Source organism: Nannospalax galili, unplaced genomic scaffold (assembly GCF_000622305.1).
Source record: "Nannospalax galili isolate Female #2095 unplaced genomic scaffold, S.galili_v1.0 scaffold25, whole genome shotgun sequence".
NCBI classification, from domain to species: domain Eukaryota; kingdom Metazoa; phylum Chordata; class Mammalia; order Rodentia; family Spalacidae; genus Nannospalax; species Nannospalax galili.
Window position 1 is genome coordinate 4,466,266 of NW_008355642.1, and position 24,874 is coordinate 4,491,139.

The 24,874-nt window shown below is 43.9% G+C and overlaps 1 protein-coding gene across 1 annotated transcript in view; it reads right to left on the reverse strand.

Annotated features, from left to right (window-relative positions):
- Frmpd3 (FERM and PDZ domain containing 3) overlaps nt 1-24,608 on the reverse strand; it is a 58,375-nt gene extending 33,767 nt beyond the window's left edge. Inside the window, exons 1-8 of the mRNA XM_008852977.3 lie at nt 24,510-24,608; nt 18,793-18,900; nt 15,957-16,088; nt 12,491-12,610; nt 5,932-6,068; nt 5,482-5,608; nt 4,081-4,170; nt 1,890-2,069 (exon numbers count right to left, since the gene is read on the reverse strand). Coding sequence (XP_008851199.1) covers nt 1,890-2,069; nt 4,081-4,170; nt 5,482-5,608; nt 5,932-6,068; nt 12,491-12,610; nt 15,957-16,088; nt 18,793-18,897 — 891 coding nt within the window. The 5' untranslated portion in view covers nt 18,898-18,900; nt 24,510-24,608. The remainder of the gene's footprint in view (nt 1-1,889; nt 2,070-4,080; nt 4,171-5,481; nt 5,609-5,931; nt 6,069-12,490; nt 12,611-15,956; nt 16,089-18,792; nt 18,901-24,509) is intronic.
- Nucleotides 24,609-24,874: the final 266 nt, after the last annotated feature.

Below are 24,874 nucleotides of genomic sequence, written 5' to 3' on the forward strand. Positions count from 1 at the left end.
ACCTCCGCGGGCATTGCACGACATGGGTGCACTTATCTACATGCAGGCAATACATGCATACACATAAAATTTAAAAAAATAAAAATTTAAAAAAGAAATATCAAACATTCTACCTCTTAGTGTGTTAAAAACATGCCTTCCTGGGAAATCCTTTAAGAAGAAAAAGATGCACCTCCTCTGAATGCCTCTGCCAGCTGGCAGGCAGGCCTGCCCCCTGCCCACGCTGGTCACTGTGTTCAAACAGGAGAGCTGTGGAGGGGGCGGCTGACCGTTGCTGCCAGACTTTGCACAGGCAATGACAGCTGCTTGCCTCTCTGAAGGAGTTGATCTATGGGAAAGATTCTGAGGTTCTAGAAGAGCTGGACTCTGGAAAGTCAAATGGGGATGTGTCTCTGCTTGTCTGACTCCCCAGACCCATTGCTTATATCTACATGCTCAGACACCCCCTCTTCCATGACTCAAAGTAGTTGCTCCGCTATTTGTGTACATGTGAGATGGGTCAAGATATTAATTACTTCAGCCTCTGAGGAAGACAGGCAGGGCTTGGGGTGGCCAAAGTCTTGAAATCTGCTCCATTTACCCCAAAGTTCCATGTGAATGTGATTTTCTTTTTTCCTTTTTGCAGTGCTAGGGATGCAACCTATGGCCTTGCCCTTAGGCTGTTCCCAAAGGCTGGGAAGATGGCTCACTTAGCAAAGTATTTTGCTGCACAAGCATGAAGACTTAAGTTCACCCCCAGCATCCATGTAAAACAGCATGTGGTAGCATATACCTATAACCCAAGTGCTGGGAAGGCAAAGATAGGAGGATCTCTGGGGCTTGCTTATCAGTCACTGTACTCAAATAGACAAGCTCTAGGTTCAGTAAGAGATGCTGTCTCAAAAAATAAGGTAGATACACTTTATGAGTATTCATATATATGAATACAGAAATTTTGGGGGTAGAAATGGGGGTGCAGATATGGGAGGGCATCTAGATATGATAAAAATATATTGTCTGAAATGTGCAAAAATTTAATTAAAAATAAATAAGGTGGAGGGCTGGAGAGATGACTCAATGGTTAAGAGCACTTGTTACTCTTACAGAAGACCCAGGTTCAGTTCACAGCACACACAGACAGTTCAGAACCACCTATAACTCCAGTGCCAGAGGATCCCGTGCCCTCTTCTGGTCTCTGACAGTGCCAGGTACACATGTGGTGCACTTACATATGTGCATATGTGCAGGCAAACACTCATACACATAAAAAAATAAACCTTAAAAAATAAAGAGGGGAACAACTGAGGAAGACACCTGATGTCAACCTCTGGCTTCCACTCGCATGTGCACACACACACACACACACACACACACACACACAGTCACAGTATTTGGAGATAGGGGCTCCTTGTGTAGCCCAAGCAAGCCCTGAACATTTAGTCCTCCTCAGCCAACCAAGTGGATGGCAATAGAGGTTAACCCCACCATAGCCAGCTATTTGTTTTATTTGAAAAGGCATCTAGCTGTGTAGCCTAGGCTAGACTTGGATTCACTATGTAGATGGTAATGATCCTGCCTAGGCCTTACAAGTACTGGGATTATAGGCAGAAACCATCACAATGAACATAAATTCAATTTTCTACATGTACTATGACAAGAAAATGGTGAAATGATGGCCCCTAGTGCTCCAATTTTTTTCTGTGGAGAACTGATTCAGGATGACATGATACTTCCTAGGCTTACCTAGCACTGACCTTAGGTGATCTAGGTCTCAGAGGACTAAGAGGGGAAAGATGAAGACAAAGGATTCCAGGGAGTCTTTGGGCCTCATTTCATGCACGCCAACTCTCTTTTTTTCTGCTCCCAAGGGCTGTTCCTAGAGGCAAGTAGTCTCTCAAAGAGGGGCTCACCTTGGCATCCATGATACTGGTCTCCACTCGGGCCACGCCTTGATTCTCCCGGAACAGCTGGATCTTGCTGATCTTGCTGAACTCAGACAACACAGTGGTGAGGTTGGTTTTGAGGTCAATAACATGGCTGATGCCGTGACGGGGTCCCACCAGGAGAGTGGTGGCTGACTGCTTCTCATCCTGGTCCCAAGTGTGGCACGTAGACAGCATTCACAGAAAGATGTGGGGAGAAAGTCCAGGGATAAGAGGTAATAGGAAAGAGAAACTATCTACTGCATTAGTTTTGCTGGAGTACATGAGGACTAGGGGACTGGAAATACCTGGGAGCCCAGTGCCAGTGTTAAGAGGGAAACCTTGAAGGGAAAATGGTCTGGAACTTCTCTGTTACAGGATCCAAAATAATGGGTCTAAACCAATACTTTAGCTATCGCAACAAGTTAAGTGGAAAGCAGCAGGGCTGGCTCTATAAAAATTGTAAAGTAGGTGAGGCCTGTAGTTTCTGGTGCCTTTGGAGCACCTTCTCCTACTAGGTACCAGTTACTTTCCATGGTTGCTGTAGGCCATTCAAAGTTCCTGCCCCGTGCTCTGCCTGGTCAGGCAGTGTTATGTCTGGCCTTGATCCTCCCAAGACCAACTTGTACTTCTCACCCAATACCAAAGCCAAAGTGGAAAACTAACTTTGTCTAAAGTTATGGGTTTTGGGGGTGCTTAATGAAGGCCTCCCTAGGTTTACTTTTGGACAGGTGGTTCAGCAGCCTTAACCCAAAAGAATGGTCAACAGACACTTCTGAAATAGCAAGTGGATGGAAGAGAGATATCAGGGTGTCAGGGGGTGGTGAAGGAAGGGGATTGGGGGGTTTTCAGTGCTCTACAAATCCAGTATATAAATGGTTGACTCTAAATTTGACAGACTGGATTCCTTAACCAGGCCTGACAAATTCCTCTAAGTCATCAATTCTGAGCCTTCTGCTGGCCCACTCCCTGCCATTAGCATCACCCCAGGAACCTCTTGTTTGCCTACAGGCACTTTGATAAGCAGATTTTCTCCAGTGTGCCATGCTAGCATGGCAGCATGCTCCACAGAGCATGCCAACCACCTGGAGCCAATCAATAATATGATTTGAATTTTCTTTCACCAGGGTCAACTGGCCTCAAGCAGTCTTAGGGGTGGTGCCAGCTGAGCCCTGACCCAAAAGCATTGTTACTGCAGTGCAGGTGCTGAGCAGGTAGGGGGCAGTATGGGGACTTAGGAACCTGGGGGAGTATATATGTGCAAGAGCAATGAAATAGAGCAGGGGTTGGCAAATACGGCCTACTGGCCCATTGCCTGTTTTATATTCCCCGGGAGCTAAGAATCATTTTTATTTTACTTTATTAAATGGTTGGAAAGAAGTAAGAAGGACCATATTTTCGACACATGAAAATGATATGAAATTCACATTTCTGTATCTCTAAATAGTTAGACACACAGCAACACCTATTTATTAATACATTATCTATAGCTGTTTTCATGCTTAAACAGCAGGGCTAAATGGCTGCCACAAAGACCCGTTTGATCCACACATACACACAAAGTCAAAAGTTTTTGCTATCTGGCCCTTTACAGAGAAAGGTTGTCAACCCCTGGAATGGAGGAAGGGGGACACAAAAGGTGATGAAGGGGCATGGAAAACAAATGCAGTTGGCCCTTGCTATCCATGGGGGCTGGTTTCAGGGCCCCCTTGCAGATACTAAAATTCGTGGATACTCAAGTCCCTTATATAAAATGGTCTAGTATTTGTATATCATTTACACATATCCTTTTGAGACAAGGTCTTATGTATCCCAGGCCAGCCTTTCCCTCATGATCCTTCCGCCTCAGCCTTTAGAGTGCTGGGATTACAGGCATGCAACATTGTGTTTGATTTTAATATAGGTTTTTAAATCACCAAGATTACTTACAGTATCTAACACTGTGCAAATAGTTGTTATACTGTTTTGTCTAGAGAATAATGACAAGAAAAATGTCTATACATGTTCAGTACTAACACAATTTTTTCCCTTTGACTATTTTTGATCCACAATTAGCTGAATCCATGGATGTGGTAGAACCTTTGAATATGAGGGCCAACTGATTTTGTCCATCCAACAAAGGGCTGCCTCTCCCTTACCCCCACACTTTATCCCACCCCCATCACACTGTTCCACTGACCAGGCCTACAGTGTTGAACAAAACGCCAGTGAATGTCGGAAGTTCATTCAGAATTCGAAGGTACTGAAGCTTTGCTTGAATTGCTGAGCCCTGTGGAAACATCCCATCCTGAAATGAGAAACTAGAGAATTACAGAAAAAGAAGGCCACATTCTCCCAAGTGGAGCCCTGACTTCCTAGGCCAGGCATCAGGCATCAGGTTGCTCCATGGGAATGAGGAGGGCCTTGGTAAAGCTGGAGAGACGTTCCAGTGTTGATGGCAAAGTCAGCTCTATCATCCCACCTATCTTTTTTTTTTTTCTGTCTTTTTGAGACAGGGTCTCCCTGTAGTACTAGCTGTCCTGGAACTTGCTATGTACACCAGTGTAGACCAGGCTGCCTCGAACTCAGAGATCCACCTGCCTCTGCCTCCCAAGCGCTGGGACTAAAGGCATGTGTCACCACATCCGGCAACATCCCACCTGTCTTAACTATGCCTGACTCAGTGACCATCACCAGGCTTTCTTCAGTGGAGCACTGGGGTGCTCAAGACAAAGCTTTGCTATGGAGATGGTGGTGAGCACTGGTGCTCTCAGCTGAGAAGAAAACAATCTGATTAAACAGGCACAGCAAGGTGGTAATGGTTTAGCTTTCTGGGGAAGTTCGCATCTTAAAAGGGAAGCTAGGTGGTAACTCAAGAAATCTGGAATGGGTGCCTTATGTGGGGCTTATGCCCCATGTCTACATCTGCATGCTGCTTCTTGTACTTTTCACCACCCTCCTGTCTCTTGGGCAGGAAGCACAAGCAGATGGAGTCTTAGCAGCCTAACAGGGGCCAGCAGGGCCAGGGGAGGTAGAGGAAAAGACCCCTCAGGGCAAAGACTGGTATGCCCTAGAATGTTGAGGGCAGTATAGCAGTGACCCCACTCCTCACAATCCTACCTATTGACCCATTCTCCAGATCAGGCCTACACACACACACACACACACACACACACACACACACACACACACCACTCTGGTTTGCCTTTAATCTCCCAGAATTCCCTATCCCAGGGACTGACTGATGAATTAGAAAGCTAGTAAAGGACAGGGTAGTGGGTCACTCCTATGGAAAACATGTGCCTAGCTAGGGACCTAAGCATTCCACAGGACAGGTGCTCAATCAGCACTGACTAGTTGGCAAAAGGCTTCAAGCAGGACCTTCTGCATTTCACTCCCTTGCTTTGAGGATAGAGTGGCTCAAAATGATGTGCTGCTGGGTGGGTCTGGCCAAGGTTTGGGTTTGAGACAAACTGTATAACTGCCTCACACCTGGTCAAGCCAGATATGCACCTGAGTCTGAAAGAGTGGTGGGGGTACCTAGCGTACCTCTCTGAGGCCTCTAGTGCCTGAACATAGTGCCCTGACCTCCTTTGGATACCTTGGTGCCACTAGAAGGGTGCATTTGGTGGGCCTTCAGTTGTTGAGAGAGAGACTTCCGAAGGTTCTTCTCTTTGATGCCCTGCAGGAGGGAGGGGGGAAGAAAGGGTTCCAGACCCCATTCCTTCCTAAAAACAGAAGAAAATCAAGACATTAGTGAGATAGGCAAAGTGGGACAAGAGAGGAAGACTGTAAGAAAAAACTGACTCCAAGAGGCAGAGATGGAGGAACAGATTGGGAAAAAGAAAGAGGGACAGAGACAAGAGAATCTTGGCCACAGGTCTCCAGTAGAAGCTATAGCTCAAGGGCATGTTGGTGTAGGTGTGAGTAACTTCAATTCTTACCCCCACAGTATGGCTACATTCTTGAAAAGCAGAGCATAGCTCAAAACTTGTACTTTCAAGTCCTACACTGTCATTTATCCCATCCAGAAGGGTTCCTCATAACTCACTCCACATTCTTGAGCGTGATCTTCTGACTAGGCCGAGTGGCTGAGACAGTGATATAAATGTGGAGGGCAGCAAGGCCCAAAAGCATCTCTGGCTTGGGGTCCATTCCGAAACGTTCTCGGATAACATCATTCCGACTCTGCGAGAGAGGGAAGTTCAAATTCATTAGTTAAACTAGACATTCCTTCCTTCCCAATTTCCCAGTTATGCCATTGCATTCCAGAAGAGAATCATGCCATCAGCAAGGCATGATGGATCAGGTGAAAGAAAACGCTACTTCCCTTAGGGAAGAGACAACAGAGGAGCCTTGGGTTACAGAGACTATGCAATTGATTCAGCAGGCACTAGACACTCTTCTCAGTGGTAGGTCACACAATGGCAAGACAGGAGAGGGCAGAAAAGTCCAGTTAACTGTGCAAGTGAGACCTTCACCACTCCCTTTCTGTTTCCTGTTACAAGGGACACTCCCACCTTTTGGAAGGGCCCTATACTCACCTACCTCTAGTCATATCCTGCTCTCTTACTAGACTCTTTGTTCCAGATGGGAACAAAGAAAGGACATTGGGAGGGGCTCTGTGTAGGGGTCTGACCCAGAAGCATGGGATGAAAGATAGATTGCAGGGAAGGGACAGATATTCTGTTCCTTGGGGTCTGAAGAACAAAAACATTGATCGGTCACTTTTCTTTTTAAATTAAAAAAAATTAACTTATCTTTATTTTTGTGTATGAGTGTTTTGCCTGCAATTAAGTGCACCCATTTTGTGAAATGCCTGCAGAGGCCAGAAGGGGGCGTCTGATCCCTTGGAACTGGAGTTCTAGATGGTTGCTAGCTGTCATGTGGTGCTCTTAACCACTGTGCCATCTCTCCAGCCCTGAGTCAGTATTCTTTATGCTGACTTAGAGGAAGTACCTGGAGTTGATGGTTAAGTGTATTAAAACTCCAAAACTCTAAGGGCCAGTGCCCCAGCTGTCATGTTATGGCTGTGAATATATGATAGTTAGAATAGTACTCTTTTTTTGAAGTTGTAACATGATGGGCTAAGGGACTAGGGAGTCACAGTGGCGTCACTATGTCATAAGATTGAGTAGAAATGGGACACTTCAGCCATGGGTGGAGGCTTGTGCCTATAATCTCAGCACTAGGGAGGGTGAGGCATGAGAACTGTAGTAAGTTCAAGGACAGCTTGGAATGAATGCATAATGAGCTATGAGTTCTAGGATGGCCTGTTCTACAGAATGGCATCCTGTACAAAAAGAAAAAAAAGGATAAAAAGCAAAAGGAAAATTAAAGGAATACTTAATGTTTATCTACAAAGAAATTCCAATGGAATAAAGCTATTTGCTGAATAAAGCAAAATTGCAGGGCATAAAATCTATATAAAATTATATTTCTATATGCTACCAACAAACAATTGGAAATTGAAATTATAAATCAAAATCATTGCTGGGTGTGGTGGCTCATATCTATAATAATTGGGAGGCTGAGGGAGGAGGATGTGTCACTAGGTCAAGACCAGCCTGGGATACATAGTTAGTTCCAGGTCAGTTTGGGCTGTAGAATGAGACTCCATCTCAAAAACAAGAGCAGCAACAGCAACAGCAAAATAAAAATCATTTATAATAGCATCAATATAAGAAATAATTAGGAATAAATCTGACAAAATATGCAAAAACTTATATATTAAAAACTTATAACCAGTGTAGAAATACTTTATTCATGAGTTGGAAAATTCAATATTCTTAAGATGTCAGTTCTCTCCAAGTCAATCTATAGATTCTGCACTATTCCAATTCCAATCCATATCATGTAAGGTTTTTTAGTAGAACTGACAAGCTGATTCTACACTTCACATGAATATGCAAAGGTCCAGGGCTGGAGAAACGGCTCAGCAGTTAAGAGCACTTGATGCTCTTGCAGAGGATCTGTGTTCCTAGCACCTACAGGCAGTTAACAATGTCTAACTCCTGTTCCAGGGGATCCTATGCCCTCTTGGACATTACATGCATGTAGTGCACTTACATACATGCAGGCAAAACACTCATACACATAAAACACAAATAAATAAGAAAATGCAAAGGACCTAGAACACCCAAAACAATTTTGATGAAGAGTACAAAGTTAGGGACAAATACTATTTGATTTTAGATTTATTAGAAAGATCTAATAACTGATTGTAATTTTTTGGATTTATTTATTATTTTTATGTGTATGAGTGTTTTCTCTGCATGTGTGTAAGTGCATCTGTGTTGTGCAATGCCCACAGAGAGCAGAAGAGGGCATTGGATCCCCTAGAACTGGAGTTAGGGATGGTGGTTAACTGCTATGTGGGTGCTGGGAATTGAACCCAGGACCTCTGGAAGAGCAGACAGTGCTCTTCACTGCTGAGCCATCTCTGCAGCCCCAATTGATTGTGATTTTGCCATAGGATAGACAAGTAGATCAATGGAACAGAATAGAGCTTCTGAAATAGATTAATGGGTATACATACAACTGATTTTTTACAAAAGGATTTGGACATTTTATTACTTACACATCGTGTTTTTTTTTTTTTTTTTGGTCTTTTTGAGACAGGGTCTCCCTGTAGCCCCAGCTGTCCTGGAACTCACTATGTAGACCAGGCTGGCCTTGAACTCATAGAGATCTGCCTGCCTCATTGTGTTTTTAAACAAAGGTATAAAGGTGAGTCAGTGAAGAAAGGATAGACTTTGCACTGAATGGTGCTGCAAAAACTGGATATCAATATGCCAACACACACACACACACACACACACACACACACACACTTACACAGACACACTGGATAACCATATGTCAACACATACCCACAAACACACACATTCACACAGAAATATATAAACACAATGGATAGTATGGCAACATATACAAACTCCTTTTTCTTTCTCTCTTTCTTTCACTCTCTCTTACACTTACACACACACATGCACACACACACACACACACACACACACACACCCCTTTGATGTGTACCTTGCACCTGGTGCCATATATGAAAGTCAACTCAGAATAGTTCATAGAAGCCAGATGTTGTGGCACTGCCTTTAATCCCAGCACTCAGGAGGCAGAGGCAGGTGGATCTCTGTGAGACTGAAGCTAGCCAGGCCTACATAGTGAGTTCCAGGCCAGCTGGGGCTACAGAGAGACCCTGTCTCAAAAAATACAACAACAAAACATAGTTCATAGAACTAAATGCAAACCTTAAATGGAGAAAAAAACAATAGAGATATTTGTGGCTTTGAGTTAGATGACTATTTCCTAGATATGACACCAGAAATTCTGCCCACAAAAGAACAAATTAACAAACTGGACTTAATCAAAATTCAGACATCTGCTCTGTGAAAGACACTGTTTAGAGACTGAAAAGGCCAGACACAGACTGAGAGGAAATAATTACAAATAACATATCCAACAAATGACTTGTTTCCAGAATACATAAAGAACTCCAAAAACTTGATAATAAGAAAACAAACAACCCAATAAAAAAGCAGGCAAATGGTTTGGACAGATATTTCATCACAGAAGATGCATAACAGTAAACACATGAAAAATTATCCAACATCATTAGTTACTATGAAAATGCAAATGGAAACCTTAACAAGATAGTACTATATACTATTAGAGTGTCTGAATTTAAAAAAAATAAAACATGAGGACACTAAGAGCTGACAAGAATGTGGAGAAAATAGAGAACAGTAATGCCTAGTGGGAATGTAAGATGGTACAACCACTTTGGAAAATATTATTAGAGTTTCTTTTTAACATTTAAAAAATTTTAGCCAGACATGGTGGTACACACCTTTAATCCCAGCACTTTGGAGGCAGAGGCAGGCATATCTCTGTGAGATTAAGGCTGGCCTGGTGTACATAATGAGTTTCAGACTAGCTGGGGCTACTAAGGAGACCCTCAAAAATTTTCTAAAAATTAATTTTATGTGCATGACTGTTTTGCCTGCATGTATGTACATGTACCACATATATGTAGTACCCAAAGAGACCAGAAGGGGTGTTGGATCTCCTGGAACTGGAGTTACAGGTGGTTGTGAGCTGCCATTTAGGTGCTGGGAACAGATTTGGTTCCTAACCACTGAGCATTTTCTCCAGTCCCTAGATTTTCTTAAAAAACAAAAAACAAAAACTAAATCAGCTATTCACTCAAAAACAAAGAATGCATGTGCCCATAGAAAGACTTGATCATGGATACTCATAGAAGCTTTATTTGTAATAGCCTAAATTTGGAAACACACCAAATGTCTATCAATATGTGTAACAAATTCTGGTACCATGAATACTGCTTGACAAAAAATAATAAATGAACTATTGATACATGCAATAATATGGATGGATCTCAAAATCAATATGCTGAACAAAATCAGCTAGCTCAAAATAAGTATACATACTATATAATTTAATTTATATAAGCTCTGGAAATTAAAACAACTCTATAGTGACAGAAAGCCAGTCCGAGGTTGCTTTGGGGATGAATTACAAAGGAATCTGAGGAAATTTGGGGGAATATTGGATTTGTTCAATATTTTTATAGTGGTGATGGTTGTGTATGTGTGTGTGTGTGTGTACTTTGTGTGTGACAATTTATCATAGTGATCACTTTAAATATGTGCAGTTCATTGTGTGTCAATTAGAACTTAATGAAATAAAAGGAGGAAAAATACTGCTGAAGTCCATATTATTACCAGGTAGAGAAATAGGCTGTATATAATCTTGTCATCAAATTCCAAAATATTAGAACCAAGGTAATCCCCAGAAGTTTGGATGAAGAAATCAGGGCAAACAAAATGAGAACTAAAGTATACAACTCATTGTTCCCCTAGAGGGTTGGCAAAGGAACTTGAGGCTGAGAAATGTTCCTAACATTTTACATTGTCAGAAATGGCAGAAAGGACAACTGCAATGTCTCATAGCACAGTCCCAGGTGTCACCCTTGGAGACAGATAAAATTTGAGTTTTTCTCTCATCAGGTGCTGCATATGTCCTACGGGCACCTAAAATCCAACATGCCCTAAAATGAACTCATCTTGTCTGTAAACCCATGGCATTGCTTTCATTCTCTAACTTGAGGACTGATAATCATCTCTACCAGACACTCAACACATCAAAGCCTCTTGACACTACCTTTTAAATATCCCTCGAATACCACCCAACCCCTCCAATATAGCCCTAATTCTGGCTCTCATCGTTTTTTTCTCTCATAATGAGCAGGTGCCTCTCCTTTCATTATTTCTGTGCTCCCATTCCCCAGTAGGATTTCTTGACCTTGGCTCCACATTAAAGTTACTTGAGAAAATTCAAAGATATCATTTGGGCCCCACTCCCAGATTTGGGGTGAGGCAGAACATTTTTTCCAAAACATCCCAGATAGATATGTACGGGTGGTGTTAAGGAACCATAGTCCTAAAGCAGTGATTCTCAAAGGCTTTTAGGGTATTAGAATCTCATGGAAAACTAGGTGTGGTGGTGTATGCCTGTGGAGGTGGAGGAAGGAGGATCAGAGGTTCAAGATTATCAGCTATACAATGAGTTTGAGGTCAGTCTGGGATCAGTAAAATCCGATTTCAACAAAAATCTCAAGGAGCTTGTTCAAACAGATCACTTGGCTGAGACCCAAGAATTTTCATCTCTAACAAGTTTCCAGTTGATGCTGATGTTATTGGTTCGGGTCCCACACTCTGAGAAGCACTGCTTAGCCTCTAGAATAAAGTCCATGCTTTTCATGGCCTCCCAAGCCCTTCATTGCTTGCTTCCTATCGCTCCAATTTTATTTTTGACTGCTCCTTACATCACAGGCTGTACTGAAGCTGCAATAAATCCCTCGTGCTTTTCTTCTCATGCTATGTTGCTTTTCACAAGCATGCCTTTGTAAATGCAAGGAATTTGCTTAGAATATGACCCCTCTGCTCCATCTCACTACACTGCAAACATCCACTCATTCTTCACAACTAAGAGCATGCACATAGCATTTCCTCTGCGAAGGCTTCATTGTCTTTCTCTCATGTAGGCTTGGTGAACTGCTTCCTGAATGAACCCTGTCATGGTCATATTTACTAATGCATATATGAACTCTAGTGAGCCCAGGTTGTCCTTTCTTCACATCTGATTGCCAGGACCCAGAATAGGGTTTGACCCAGAGTACAGGCTCAGTAAAACTTTCTGGATGGAGTGAGGTGGGAACAGTCTCCTCACTGGACCCAGGTATTGGGGGGTTGAGACTTACTGAAGCACTAAAGAGACCTTACTAAGCCTTGGGAGTCTATGAAAGTATCAGAGTTACCCGGTTGCTTGTTTTTGAAAACTGATGGGTTCTGGGTGGTCAAATAGACAGTACTTTAAGTGAAAGCCAAATTCAGGTTATGGGATTAGTCAAGTTGGCCATGGACTATTGTATAGTAGCAAGAAAGGAAAGGGCCTTCAGAGCTACCTGAAGGTTGGAAAAACCTACATAGTAACCTCATTGTGATGGCCGAACAGCCTGCCTGCTTGTTTGTCCACTGGTGTGTCTGTCTTTGTATACCCAAGCCAAACTCTACCTGGATGTATAGGTACTCGAAAGCAGCAGGATCCCGACGCAGCAGCTCCACGGGGTCTTTGGGAAAGAAGCTTATTCGGAAGAGGCATTTCATTCCATGATAGTGAGTCCGCTGTACCACCTGAAACCCAGGGTGAAAGATGAGGGAAAGCGATCTAAAACCAATGGCCACAAGGTGGCCAGTTAGCTTGGTGGCTTCTTAAAGCAGGGCTTAGGGCCGAACTAGGCTGTTGTTCCCACTCTTGTTTCTTATCTGGCAAATTCATACTCTGTATTCCCCCCTCAGCCTAGGTTTTGTTTCCTGATTTCAGTTGCCCATGGACAACCTTAGTCTGAAATAGAAAATTCAAGAAATAATTCATGAGTTTTAAGTAACTTTATAGTATAGTATATAATTCTTCTGCTTTGATATTGTTAATCTTACTATGCCTAATTATCAATGAAACTTTTACACGGGTATATACAGGAAAAGAAACCCAGTATCTATAGGGTTTGGTATTCTCTATAGTTTTAGGCATCTACCAGGGAGAGGGCATGTTTTGGAGCATATCTCCTAAGGGTAAGTGAGGACCTCTGTACACTTACAGGAACATGATATGGGTCCAGATGTCTCTGCCCTTCTAATCCAAAGTGACTCGTATTTTTAATCACTTATGTAGGGTATGATCTTTATCAAGAAATGGGTCTTAGGGGCTGGAGAAATGGCTCAGCAGTTAAGAGCACTGGTTGTTCTTGCAGAAGACCTGGGTTTGGTTCCCAGCACCTACATGGTAGCTAACAACCATCTGTTATTCCAATTCCAGGGGATCTAATACCCTCTTCTGGTCCCTGTGGACATTTCATGTATGTGGTGCACTTAAGTACATGCAGGCAAAACACTCATACACATAAGATAAAAATAAATAAATCATCAACACCAAAACCCACACACACACAAATCATTAGATCTATGTGTGGGCTCATGCTGATAATCGCAGTACTCAGGAGGCTGAGGCAGGAGGAGCCCCACAAGTTTGAGGCTAGTCAGGGTTACATAGCAAGACCTTGTCCCCACATGCTTATGAAAAAGAATTGGGTCTAAGTGCTAAGATCAGAGTTAGGAAGAGAGAACTCCTGGGAACTTATCAGATACATCTTTGCAGATGGGCTCAGCTTCAAGCAGACTAAGTAGCTAACTAGAGGCCAAGTCAAACACTGAAAACTCTGTTGGCAAAATATTGGTAACATGTTGGCAAAATATTGGTAATTGTTGAAGCTGGGGATAAGTATAGGGTTTATTATATTATATTCTGTATATATTATTGTTGTATAGGTCTGTCCTCTGACAGACAGATGACATCTTCCCAAGCTTGGTTGTGCTTTACTTGAGATCATTGCAACTGAGCTTGTTAACTGTTCATGCCCCAGCAAGGAAGGGAGGGGCAGGGAGAATCATGGGACCCTCCCTTGAAAGTCGTTCACACCTCCCAACCAACCAGTGGGACCTAGTTGGCCCTAGCTGCACATGGTCTGGAGGAGGGGATGGGGGTATATAGGTTGGGGAAACCTAGGGAATTCTCACCATTTTTTGTGGCTGTGAGGAAACCATCATCCATGCTTAGATGAAGACTTTCCAGTGAGGCCTTGGGGGTGGGAGAACCCACTCTCCTGTAAGGAAATCCTCACCCATTGCTCTATAAGTAAGCCCAATAAACTTACTGTTTTCCCAAACAGCAGTTTGGTGAAATCATACCTCAGATTTTCATTGGGACCTTTACAAGAGGGGGTGGATGTTGTTGACATTCTCCCAGAAGGAATTTTAGCAACAATTATATATGTTTGAAATTTTTTCTTTTTTATTCATTTTTATTTTATGTGTATGAGTGTATGTGTATGCGCTTGTGTCATGCACTGCCCACAGAGGACAGAAGAAGGTGTTGGATCCCCTAGAACTGGAGTTAGGGATGGTTGTTAGCCGCCATGTGAGTACTGGAATTCGAACTTGGGTTATCTGTAAGAACAGCCAGTGCTGTTAACTGCTGAGCCGTTTCCAGCCCGTGGAATTTTTCATAAAAGAGAAGTCTGAAATCCCACTTGGAACAAGAAACAATTTGGACTCAGGGGACTCTTTGTTGGTTAGGGTGGGAGTTACTCAGACTGTTTCCAAGCAGGACTCCTTTCCTTTCCCATTTGGGTTATATTTGAGCTGAACTTGAACACTCTTTCTTTTCAAAAGCCCTTACATTTATCTGTGAGTTTGATTTTTTTTTTTTTTTTGCCTTTTTGAGACAGGGTCTGTCTGTAGCCCCAGCTGGCCTGAACTTGCTATGTAGACCAAGCTGGACTTGAACTCACAGAGATCTGCCTGCCTCTGCCTCCCAAGTGCTGGGATTAAAGGCGTGTGCCACCATGTCTGGCTGTGTGTCTGATTTTTTTAAAGACAGGGTCTCAGGTATTCCAGGCTGGTCTTGAACTCAAACTAAATGTTTAAGGACCGCCTTGAACTTCTGGTCCTCCTGCCTCCACCTAGTGTTAGGTTTACACATGAGTGCCACTATACCCAGTTTATGCAGTGATAGGGATCAAATCTAGGCTATTGTGCATGCTGGGCAAGTAATCTACCAATTCTACATTTCCAGCCTCCTTTGCATTTTGTAGCCCAAGGTATTTTGGTACTCTTTATATAGCCCAGACTGGTTTCAAACTCCAGATCCTCTTGCTTTGGCCTCCCAAGTGCTGCATTACAGGAGCATGTCATCATGATGGTCTGGGTTTGTGGCTTTTGTTTGGTTTCCATGCACATTCTAAAAGCTATTTCTTCTTAACTGCTCCTATTCAGCTGTTTCCCACCCTACCTGGGAATACTGACTGGCCCTGCTCACCTCTCTGATGTTTCCTCATTCTTCATTATGGCTGAAATCCCATATGGCAATCCTGGATTTCCCTAACTTTTCCCATACAGAGTGGCTAGAGGATGAGATAGTTTGTCCTCTACCTTGGAAGATGATGGAGATGATGTGCTGCTTATTCTTGGCTCTACATAGTACTTTTCCAATTCTCAATTGATTCTTTTCTCTCATCGTCCCCTATCACATTACTCATCTGAAAAGCTGTTTTTTTAAGAAGCAGAAAGGTCTGGCAGGTGGTATTTCAGGAGTCAGTAGTGTTGCTAATAGAGACCAAGAAAAAATAAACTTCATGTACTCTTTAGGTCATGAAGTGCATCGCCAAAGGTTCTCTAGACATGGTTTGTAGTCTCCTTCAGTTAAGGCTGGGAATGTAGCTGTAGAGTGATTGGGTTCCATTCCCAGCAGTGTACACACACACACACACACACACACACACACACACAGCACCTCAGCTAGGAACTGTGACTTCTGGGAGCTGGTTGAACACATCATGATGAGATTTCCATACTAGGTGTAACCTGGGTGTGCCTATCTATCACTGACTACACAACTACAAAGCCAGGATAAAGGGGGACTTACATAAGCCAGGGGTTGCTTGTCCTGGAGGAGCAGGAACTTGTGATTCTGTTCTGGTCCAGTATACTCAAGGACAAGAGCAAAGTGCTCAATGTACCTCAGAGAGAGACGGTCCTGTAAAGTCACCATCACATCCTGTAGAAGAAAAAGAACCTTGAGGGGAGGCATTTCTTCTGGCTCTAAGTTACTCAAAGTACTGAACATGTGAGGAGGAACTGGAAATCAAGCACAAAGTCCTATGGAAAAGGCTGACTTTTGTCTTTGTGGCGGCTCAGGTACTGAATTCCAGGATTAGCAAAGGGCTCTATGAGTGCTGCCCTGTATCCTGGGCCCTGGGGAACACCAAAGCTTCAGGAGGTAGAAGCATGTGTCCCTGAATTTCCCCTGGCCAGACACAGGGGAAAGAAAAATGTCTTCTTCCCTCCTTCCCTCTATTCTCTTTTTCTCCCTCCATCGAAGAAATCATTTTCTGAGTGCTTGTGGAGTGCCAGGCACCGTGTTCTTTCTTCTCTCAACTTCTCTTCTAAGTCAGAATGTCCACTTGGGGTTGTCTGTTAACTCTTTACTTAGGAGTGAACAAAAGCAAAAGCTACATTTCTGTGATTAAAAAGTATACTCTTTCCAGATTCATAATCTAAGTCAAATGTCTTGAGTTACTGGCAAAATGTTCATTTTTGGCCATAACTGGTGTTTATAGACGATCAATTTAGCAACTTGAAAAATGTGTCCATGCAGAGGAATGATGTCACGTGTCTCGTGTACAGTCATAAATCTGACTACTTCTGGGCTCCGTCTGCTCTGCTGCCCTACTTTTAATACTAGGGCGTCTGAAAATGTATCGGCAGGGGCTTCCCAAAGGTCAGTTTTGAGACTTCTGCCATCTATTTGCCATGACTTCAGCATACACACTAGGCTCCAGGTTGTGTGTTCGCACAGTCAGCATCTCTCAGCCCCCAAAGGCTGGAGAGAAGGGCTGGAGAGAAGCAGGCTTGGGAATGCAGAGCACTCTGACAGCCAGGGCTGCCAAAATAGCCCCTCTGTGTGAGATGCTCAGTCATTCAAACACTGGACTGCAAAGTGCTGGGTACTTGAGAGGATGCCTTTGTGCTATCCAAGTAGTCACAGACACTCCAGTGTTGCTAGAACCCTGGCATGGACAGATGAGGTTTTCTTTGAAGGTTAGCTACACTGGGGTTGTGGACAGCCAAACCGGTGATTGCCAACTGGTGCTACAAGTGTAATAGCCCCTGTGCCAGACTGTCAACTCACCCAGGTACTTCTCTGGGACAAGTGGCTTGGAAGCCTGTCAAAGTTCTAATGAATTGACAGCACACCTTTCCTGAAGTCACAGTGAGATCAAGTGTTCTGAAAGGCTGGTGCTACCTGGATGCCACAGTGGTGGTGACAATATGAAGCAAGGAGTGTGCTAAGAAACCTCCAAGGGGAAGAGAGGGTGCTCAGTGCTTCAGTGCAGACAGATCTATAATGGAAACACCAACCCATGAAGAAGCAACAAGGAAGATTTTGGCAACTGTGTGACCTAATTCTATTTCAACATCTGTTTTCATAGCCCAAGAAGCTCTGTAGCCAAGAGACTATGCCATAGCTTTCTAAGGAGTGCATTTGTATCCTAGGCTCCCTGGAGATACCTACCTAGGGCTAAGCCTCCCAAAAATCTTCTGGCAGGACAATTCATCATTCAGGGACTAGCCTAACCCATGCAGAACACTTAGCATCTCTGACCTTGAGACATTAAATGCCAGCAGCATGACACATCATTGGAATGACCCTCAAACACTCGCAGACTTCCTCAAACCAATACAGGCATTATTGTACCAACTCTGGTGGGAAAGCACTAGCAATGCCGGTTCTGAGCACGTAAGTTTTCTGGCTGAGGGGGTCCCTTCTCCTTTTCCTTGTTCCCTTCCAAAATGGTCTCTCTATGTAGCACAGGCTGGCTTTGAATCCTCCCAATTCAGCCTCCTGAATACTAGGTTAAAGGTCTGTATTACCATGCCTGACAGTTTTCTTTATTTATAGGGTCATCTTGGCCCCTGCATACCAACCACAGGACACCTGTGGGTCAAAGTAGTTTTTCTGGGCAGGTGTTGTAACTACCTAGCAATCTGGCCAGCGATGATTGCATAAGAACATTCATTTTGGGGATGGCATTCTCCTTTTGGAGAGAGTCCAGAAGATCAGGGATGGATATTTCTGTCCCAGAGTGGAGTGAACCTCAGGGTAAATTGTATCATCACCTCTAGTCTTCAGGACTAAAAGAATCACTAGGACTTTTTGGTGCCCGGCTTAGCTGTTAAGAATCACAGTTCGGTAATTGCTCTTCTTGTGAAAAGAATGGCCAAAGGGCTGTGGCTGGACTTCTCAAATCTTGCTTCAGTGCTTAAAATCTGGTTGTTATTTAAAAAGCAAGGCATGACCAGGCTAATCTCCTAAGAGATCGCATTTATTTACTTCTGTGTAAGTTTGTGTGTTATTGTATCAATATAAATCACTTTGGTTTTCTAAATGGCTTAATGTATTCCTATTGCTTAGCTCCTAAGAGTTCTGAAGGACCCTGTGACACACGAACACAAAGCAGTTGACAAGCAGATGTGCACTCATGTGTACACACATACACACACATATTTTTACAATGATTATCATACATTTGAGCATGCAAATTTCTACTACTAGCCTCGTTTGAGGACTGTGTGTTTTTGTAATCTTGCACTCCTGAGCACCGGGAGCTCAAAGGCAACCTTGCTCCAGCAGTGAGCCATCTTCTTCAATCTCCAAGGAACACAGACAGCTACCCCAGGTGAGGGGATTCCGTATGTACCTTAACAGTGGTCCGGCCATCAAATGTGAATGACTTGATCTGCCCATTTTCCAGGAAAACCTTTAGGACATTGGGGATGAGGAGGAGAGCTTCCTTCTTCATCATTTTCTATGAATAGGCAGGAAAATACCAATACCAAGGAGAAGGCTCATTCAGGAGGAAGAGGGAAGTCAGAGGGGATTTTAGAAAGGAAGAGAGAGAAGGTGAGGGAGGCAGGGAGCCAAAGGGATATAAGGACAGAGAGACAGAAGAAAGATCAGATCAATAATAATGCTACAGGCAGACCAGAACAAATTCCCCAAGAAAACCTTGAGTCACATCTAAAGTTTATTCCTCATTTGACATCACGGTATACATGCATTCTACTGTAGTTGAAACTCTGCAGCTTCTCACAACACTTGGCCCCTAGGGACCATCATACACAGCCTTCAGGGTTTGTAAAAGGTCTTCTTTAGACCCCACCTCTGTTTATCTCCTGGTTCTCCTTTTCCATTAGGCCCTTCAAAAGCCCGTTCTTTTTTGGGGGGGGGGTCTTTTTGAGACAGGGTCTCCCTGTAGCCCCAGCTGGCCTGGAACTCACTGTGTAGACCAGGCTGGTCTCGAACTCACAGAGATCTGTCTGCCTCTGCCTCATGAGTGTGGGATTAAAGGCATGCGCCACCATGCCTGGCCCCCAAAGCCAGTTTTTGCCTTTATTTTGCCATTCTTCAGTGCTGGGGATGGTGTGCAGAGCTCTGCCTGTGCATAGGCAAGCACTCTACCACCGAGCCACATCTTCAGCTCCTTAGGCCCTTTTCGACCTGAACCCTGCGCACTTTTCTGGAGTCGTGTTTGCCATTCCGAGTACCCTCCTCACCTCTTTTATCCCTCCATATCTCACACTGCTTCATCATTCAGGGACTGCCTGAGTTCCTTCAGGACATTTGGTGTCGCTTACCTTGAGACACTAGGTGCCAGTAGCTTGAAAAAAATCACTGTGATGATCTTAAATACTCTGAAACATTTCCAAAAGCTCTTGGAAACTGGGCTGTATTGACCCTGATTCAGAACCACTGACAAAGCCCACTTCTGAGCACCTGATAACTCTTTAGCATAAATTTTTATGACCTGGGGGTTTCTTTATAAGTGGTGGATGTTAATTTCTCAATTAAAAACATCATTGAATTCTGGTGTGGTGGCACGCACCCTTAATTCCAGCACTCAGGAGGCAGAGGCCAGTCTGGTCTATACAGTGAGTTCCAGGCCAGCTGGGGCTACAGGGACACCCTGTCTCAAAAAGACAAAAAAAAATCACTAAATAAAGGCCATTCTGCTTTCCTCTTTCTTTTCCTGGCAAACTCCTATTCATCATTCAAAATCCAGCTCAAATACGCATTATGTAAAGCCTTGAACCAATATTATGTAATGCTTGGGCCTAGTCTTCCCATGTTTTCCTATAGCAAGACAGGGTTTTCTTGATGTAGCCCAGGCCCTCCTTCCTGTATCTACCTCCCAAGTACTAAATTTATACCTATGTGCTATCATATACAATATTATTTATTTCTCTATTCATTTACTTATTTTTAAAATATATTTAAAATATTTTATTATTTTTATTTTTTATGTGTATGAGTTAATGCCTGCATGTAGGCAGGTGCACCTGTGTCATGCAGTGCCCCAGGAGGTCAGAAGATGGCGTCAGATCCCCTGGAACTGGAGTTATGGACAGCTGTAAGCCGCCATGTGGAATTGAACCCAGGTCCTCTGCAAGAGCAGTCAGTGCTCTTACTGTTAAGCCATCTCTCCAGCCCCATTTACTTATTATTTATTTATTTATTTATTAGACAGGGTCTTACTATACAGTGCAGGCTAACTGACTATGTAGCCCAAGCTGATCTCAAATTTGCAATCCCCTTTCTTTGTGTCCATGAGTACATGTGTCACCACACTCAGCTTCCAGCAATATTTTTGAAGAGCATTTGTCTTTTACAATCAAAGAGTAAACTCATAAATTCAGAGCAGAAACACTATGTCTAGGCATCTTTGTGGTTCGAGCACTGAATACACTTGCTGGCACATAGTTGGTGTTCAATAAATGAGTGTTAAATGAACAAACAATGGGTGCTTACTATGTGCTTACGTGAATGATGAGATGCACTAGGAGGATGCACCCATTTCCCGAGCCACATCATCAGTTCTATGGGAACTTGCAGTGTATAGATTGCCAAATTCCTTAATTCAGCAGTAGCTACTAAGTCTTTTCTGTGTACTCAGCACCTGCTAAGCTTCCAGGAGGCTACAGGGAAAGTGGCCCCATCTTTTTGAGTCCCATCTTTTTGTTGTTGTTGCTGTTTTGAGACATGGTCTCACTATATAGTCCTGGCTAATCTGGAACTAGTTATGTAGACCAGGTTGGCCCTGAAATCACAGAGATCTGCCTGCCTCTACCTGTCTTACATGACACCGTGCTTGACTTTTTTGTTTGCTTTTGTTTTTAAAAAATATTTTATTATTTTATGGGGCTGGAGAGATGGCTCAGCAGTTAAGAGCACTGACTGCTCTTACAGAGGACCCGGGTTCAATTCCCAGCACCCACATGATGGCTACGAACCGCCCTTAACTCCAGTTCCAGGGGAATCTGAAGCCCTCTTCTGGCCTCCGTGGCATTGCACGACATGGGTGCACTCACATACATGTAGGCAATACACTCATCACATAAATTAAAAATAATAAAATATTTTTTAAAATGTTTTATTATTTTTTAATGTTTATGAGTGTTTTGCCTGCAAGTATGTGAGTGTACTACATTCATGCAGTGCTCACAGAGGCCAGAAGAGGGTGTTGGATCTCCAGGAACTGGAGTTATAGATGGTCATTAGCTACAATGTGGGTGCTGAGAATTGAACCTGGGTCCTCTGTAAGAACAGCAAGAGTTCTTAACTGCTGAGCCATCTCTCCAGTCCCCTGTTTTTGTTTTGTGTTTGGTTTTGGTTTTTTGAGACAGGTCTTCCTGTAGCCCCAGCTGGCCTGGAACTAGTAACGTAGACTATGCTGGCCTCAGTCTCACAGAAATCCTCCTGCCTCTGCCTCTGAGTGCTGTGTCTACTGAGTGCTGTGATTAAAGGCGTGTGCCACCACACCTAGCTCCTGAGTCCCATCTTACACTCTTGTTTGAGTCCTCTGTCATTTCATGAACATTATGAACCTCAAACAAACCAAGAAGTATAAGATGTTTAAGGCTTCCTACATAAGGCTAATTGGGTTCTGATTTTTTAATGAAATGGTTGGTCCACACTATTAGAAACACTGAAAGAGAACAGTTCAGATCCAGCAGCTGTCACGGACAAAACATTGAGTAGAAAATAAGCACGTTCTCCTGAACTCTGGTGTGGCTGGCAGTGATGGCAAACCAGTAGGCAAGATTGGCTGGGGTCAAACCAAGGAGGAAAGCAGTGGATATTAAGCTGGAAAATGTAATGATGATGGCCCAGTCTCTGATCCTGAGATGCCTTGGCTCCTGCCAGACCTAGAGGCCCCGGCTCCCCAGGCTGATGATGCTCAGCAGTGGCAGGTTTTATTTAGCACACTGGGTTGGACTCAGATAATTACTTAATTGATTTTGCTTAAAAATAGATTTGGCAAGGAACGCCCACAGAATTTATTTTTGCTCTGGCTGCTTAATAAAGCCTTGGAACACAAGGGGAAGGAGATGATAGGACAGCCTGGAGTCACCTGGACCTGGGCTCCCCAGGTCCCAATAGATTGTTATGGTCCACACAGGCAGCAACGGAGAGGGCTGGAAGATGCATGTGTCTTCTCTCCTAGACAAGCGTCTAAAGCCAAACTTAGCGGCCTGTCTTGGAGAGAAAGAGAGAAGTGACTCTGGCTAGGTTCTGGCTGCTCTGGGACAGTTGCTATTCTAACTGGATCGGAGATGGTGCTTTATCCTGCCTATGGCATAGCTGTGAGGTAAGGAGCAGGGAGAGTAGGAGAAAGAGAGAAGGAAGAAAAATAAGAGAAAGAAGGGAAGCAAAGGAAAGCAGGAGTTCTTCACTGGGTGTACTGCCTTTGGCTGACTCCTCTGCAGTGTTTTAAAAAATATTTAATTTATGATTTTTTCAGTTTTATGTGTATGAGTGTATTGTCTGTGTGTAAGTGCACCCATGTCGTTCAGTGCCCGCAGTGGAAAGAAGAGGGCATCAGATTCTCTGGAACTGGAGTTACAGATGGTTGTTAGCTGCCATGTGGGTTCTGGGAACCAAACCTGGGTCCTCTACAAGAGTAGCCAGTGCTTTTAGCCACTGAGCCATCTCTCCAGACCTTCTTCTGCAGTTTTGAAGTAGGAGAGGATGCACCTGTCCATATTTTACAAACTCAAGCCCACCCCATGTCCTCAGAGTTTTTGACAGTTCAGGATACTAATGTGGCAACTTGGACCTCAGGAACCACTTCACTCTGATCTATAGGGAATCCATCCTGTTCTCTCTCCTCCCTGATCATCAATCCTCACTTCAACCTTTTCTTTTTTTTTTCTGAGAATCGACACGTATCCTGAACACTAATTATTTAGACAGCCTTCCAGTTGTCCTCTGGGATTCCCAGCCTTCTGTATACATGGATGGAGGAAGACAGAGCTGGGTTGGGGGAAGAGAGGCAGGGGAGGAGGTAGAAGACACCCGTGTCCTTTCTCTTTCTTCCTGGTGGCTCTGCCTCAGAGAACTACCGAAGTGCCTGGCATCCTGCTGATTTATCTGCTCATTCTTGGCTGCTGCTATCTTCTCTCAACAACTGCATCTATCTCAGTATACAAATGATTCCCACCACCATAACCCATTCTGCCATTGCCTGCAAAACCACACCAGTGCCTGTTAGCTCCAGCTATCCCTCCTTCCACTGGGATATCATAAACTTCACTATTCACGAGGGGCTCTGGGCTAGAATCTATGACTGTTGAGAACACTGGTTTCTACTCTCCACCTACCTGTTCTCATCTGCACATCTGGAGTAGATGGCTCACTGCATGCAAACTCCACAAAACAGCAAGAAAATCCGTGGGCTGGCCATGAATCCCCAGACTGACAGGTGTGTGGCATGGGCTGTCCAACCTTAGCTGCTTTCCAAGATGATGGCATACAGCAACAGATTCTCGATTGTCTTATTCTGGACCACTTATCCCCTAACACCACAGAAAGGTAGCCAATGGCAGGGAGGAGGTATTTCTTTTGGATCTCTTGTGATGCTAGGAACACAACAGATGCCTAGGAAAAACTTGGTGTCTTAAGCAGAGTCTGTATCATTTCTGGTAGGCAGCTTCACCCATCAGCACACTCTTCTTCAGTCAAGATGTGGAATTGTGGGGCCACTTAAATATGAAGAGAGTTCAATTTCAGCAGCTGCTTGTTCTCTGGGTCTTCACAAAACCATTACTTCCTTCCTGCTTCTATCAAGCAGCCAAAAGATGTATGTGGAGGACTTGCCCTAAGTGTAGCTATAGAAATTTCTAAGCACCACAAAGATCTAGAGTAAATCGATATGTTATTTTTTTCTCCCTCCCAGTACCTCTCTGAATGCCACACACCCTTCTCTACTCACTCACTACCCACTCACTTAGAGCACTAGGATCCTCCCACTCCAACCCATTCATAAAGCCATCCACTGCCAGGAGGCCCTGAGTTAGACCTCAACAGCCAGGGTGATTCTCACCAAGTACTGAGGAGGGGAGCCAAGGCTGCACTTACTGGATCTGTTTCTCCAACTGCCACTTGCTCAGAAAATCGGACCTTTGCAGGATTGGACCTCAGCTTGGCCTTCTTCGCGGCACTGATGAAGGCAGATTTGAGAGACTAGAAGAAAGAACAGAAGGCTGGTGAGTTCTGCATTTCTTTGCAATATCAGTGTTAAGACGTCTCAATACAGCTGAGCTTGGTGATGCATATCCGTAATCCCAAGCACGCAGGAGGCTAAGACAGGAGGATCATGAGTTTGAGGTCAGCTTGAGCCGCCATAGTGAGACCCTGTCAGACACACACACACACACACATACACACACACACACACACACACACACACACACGCACGCACGCACGCACGCACTCATCTCAGT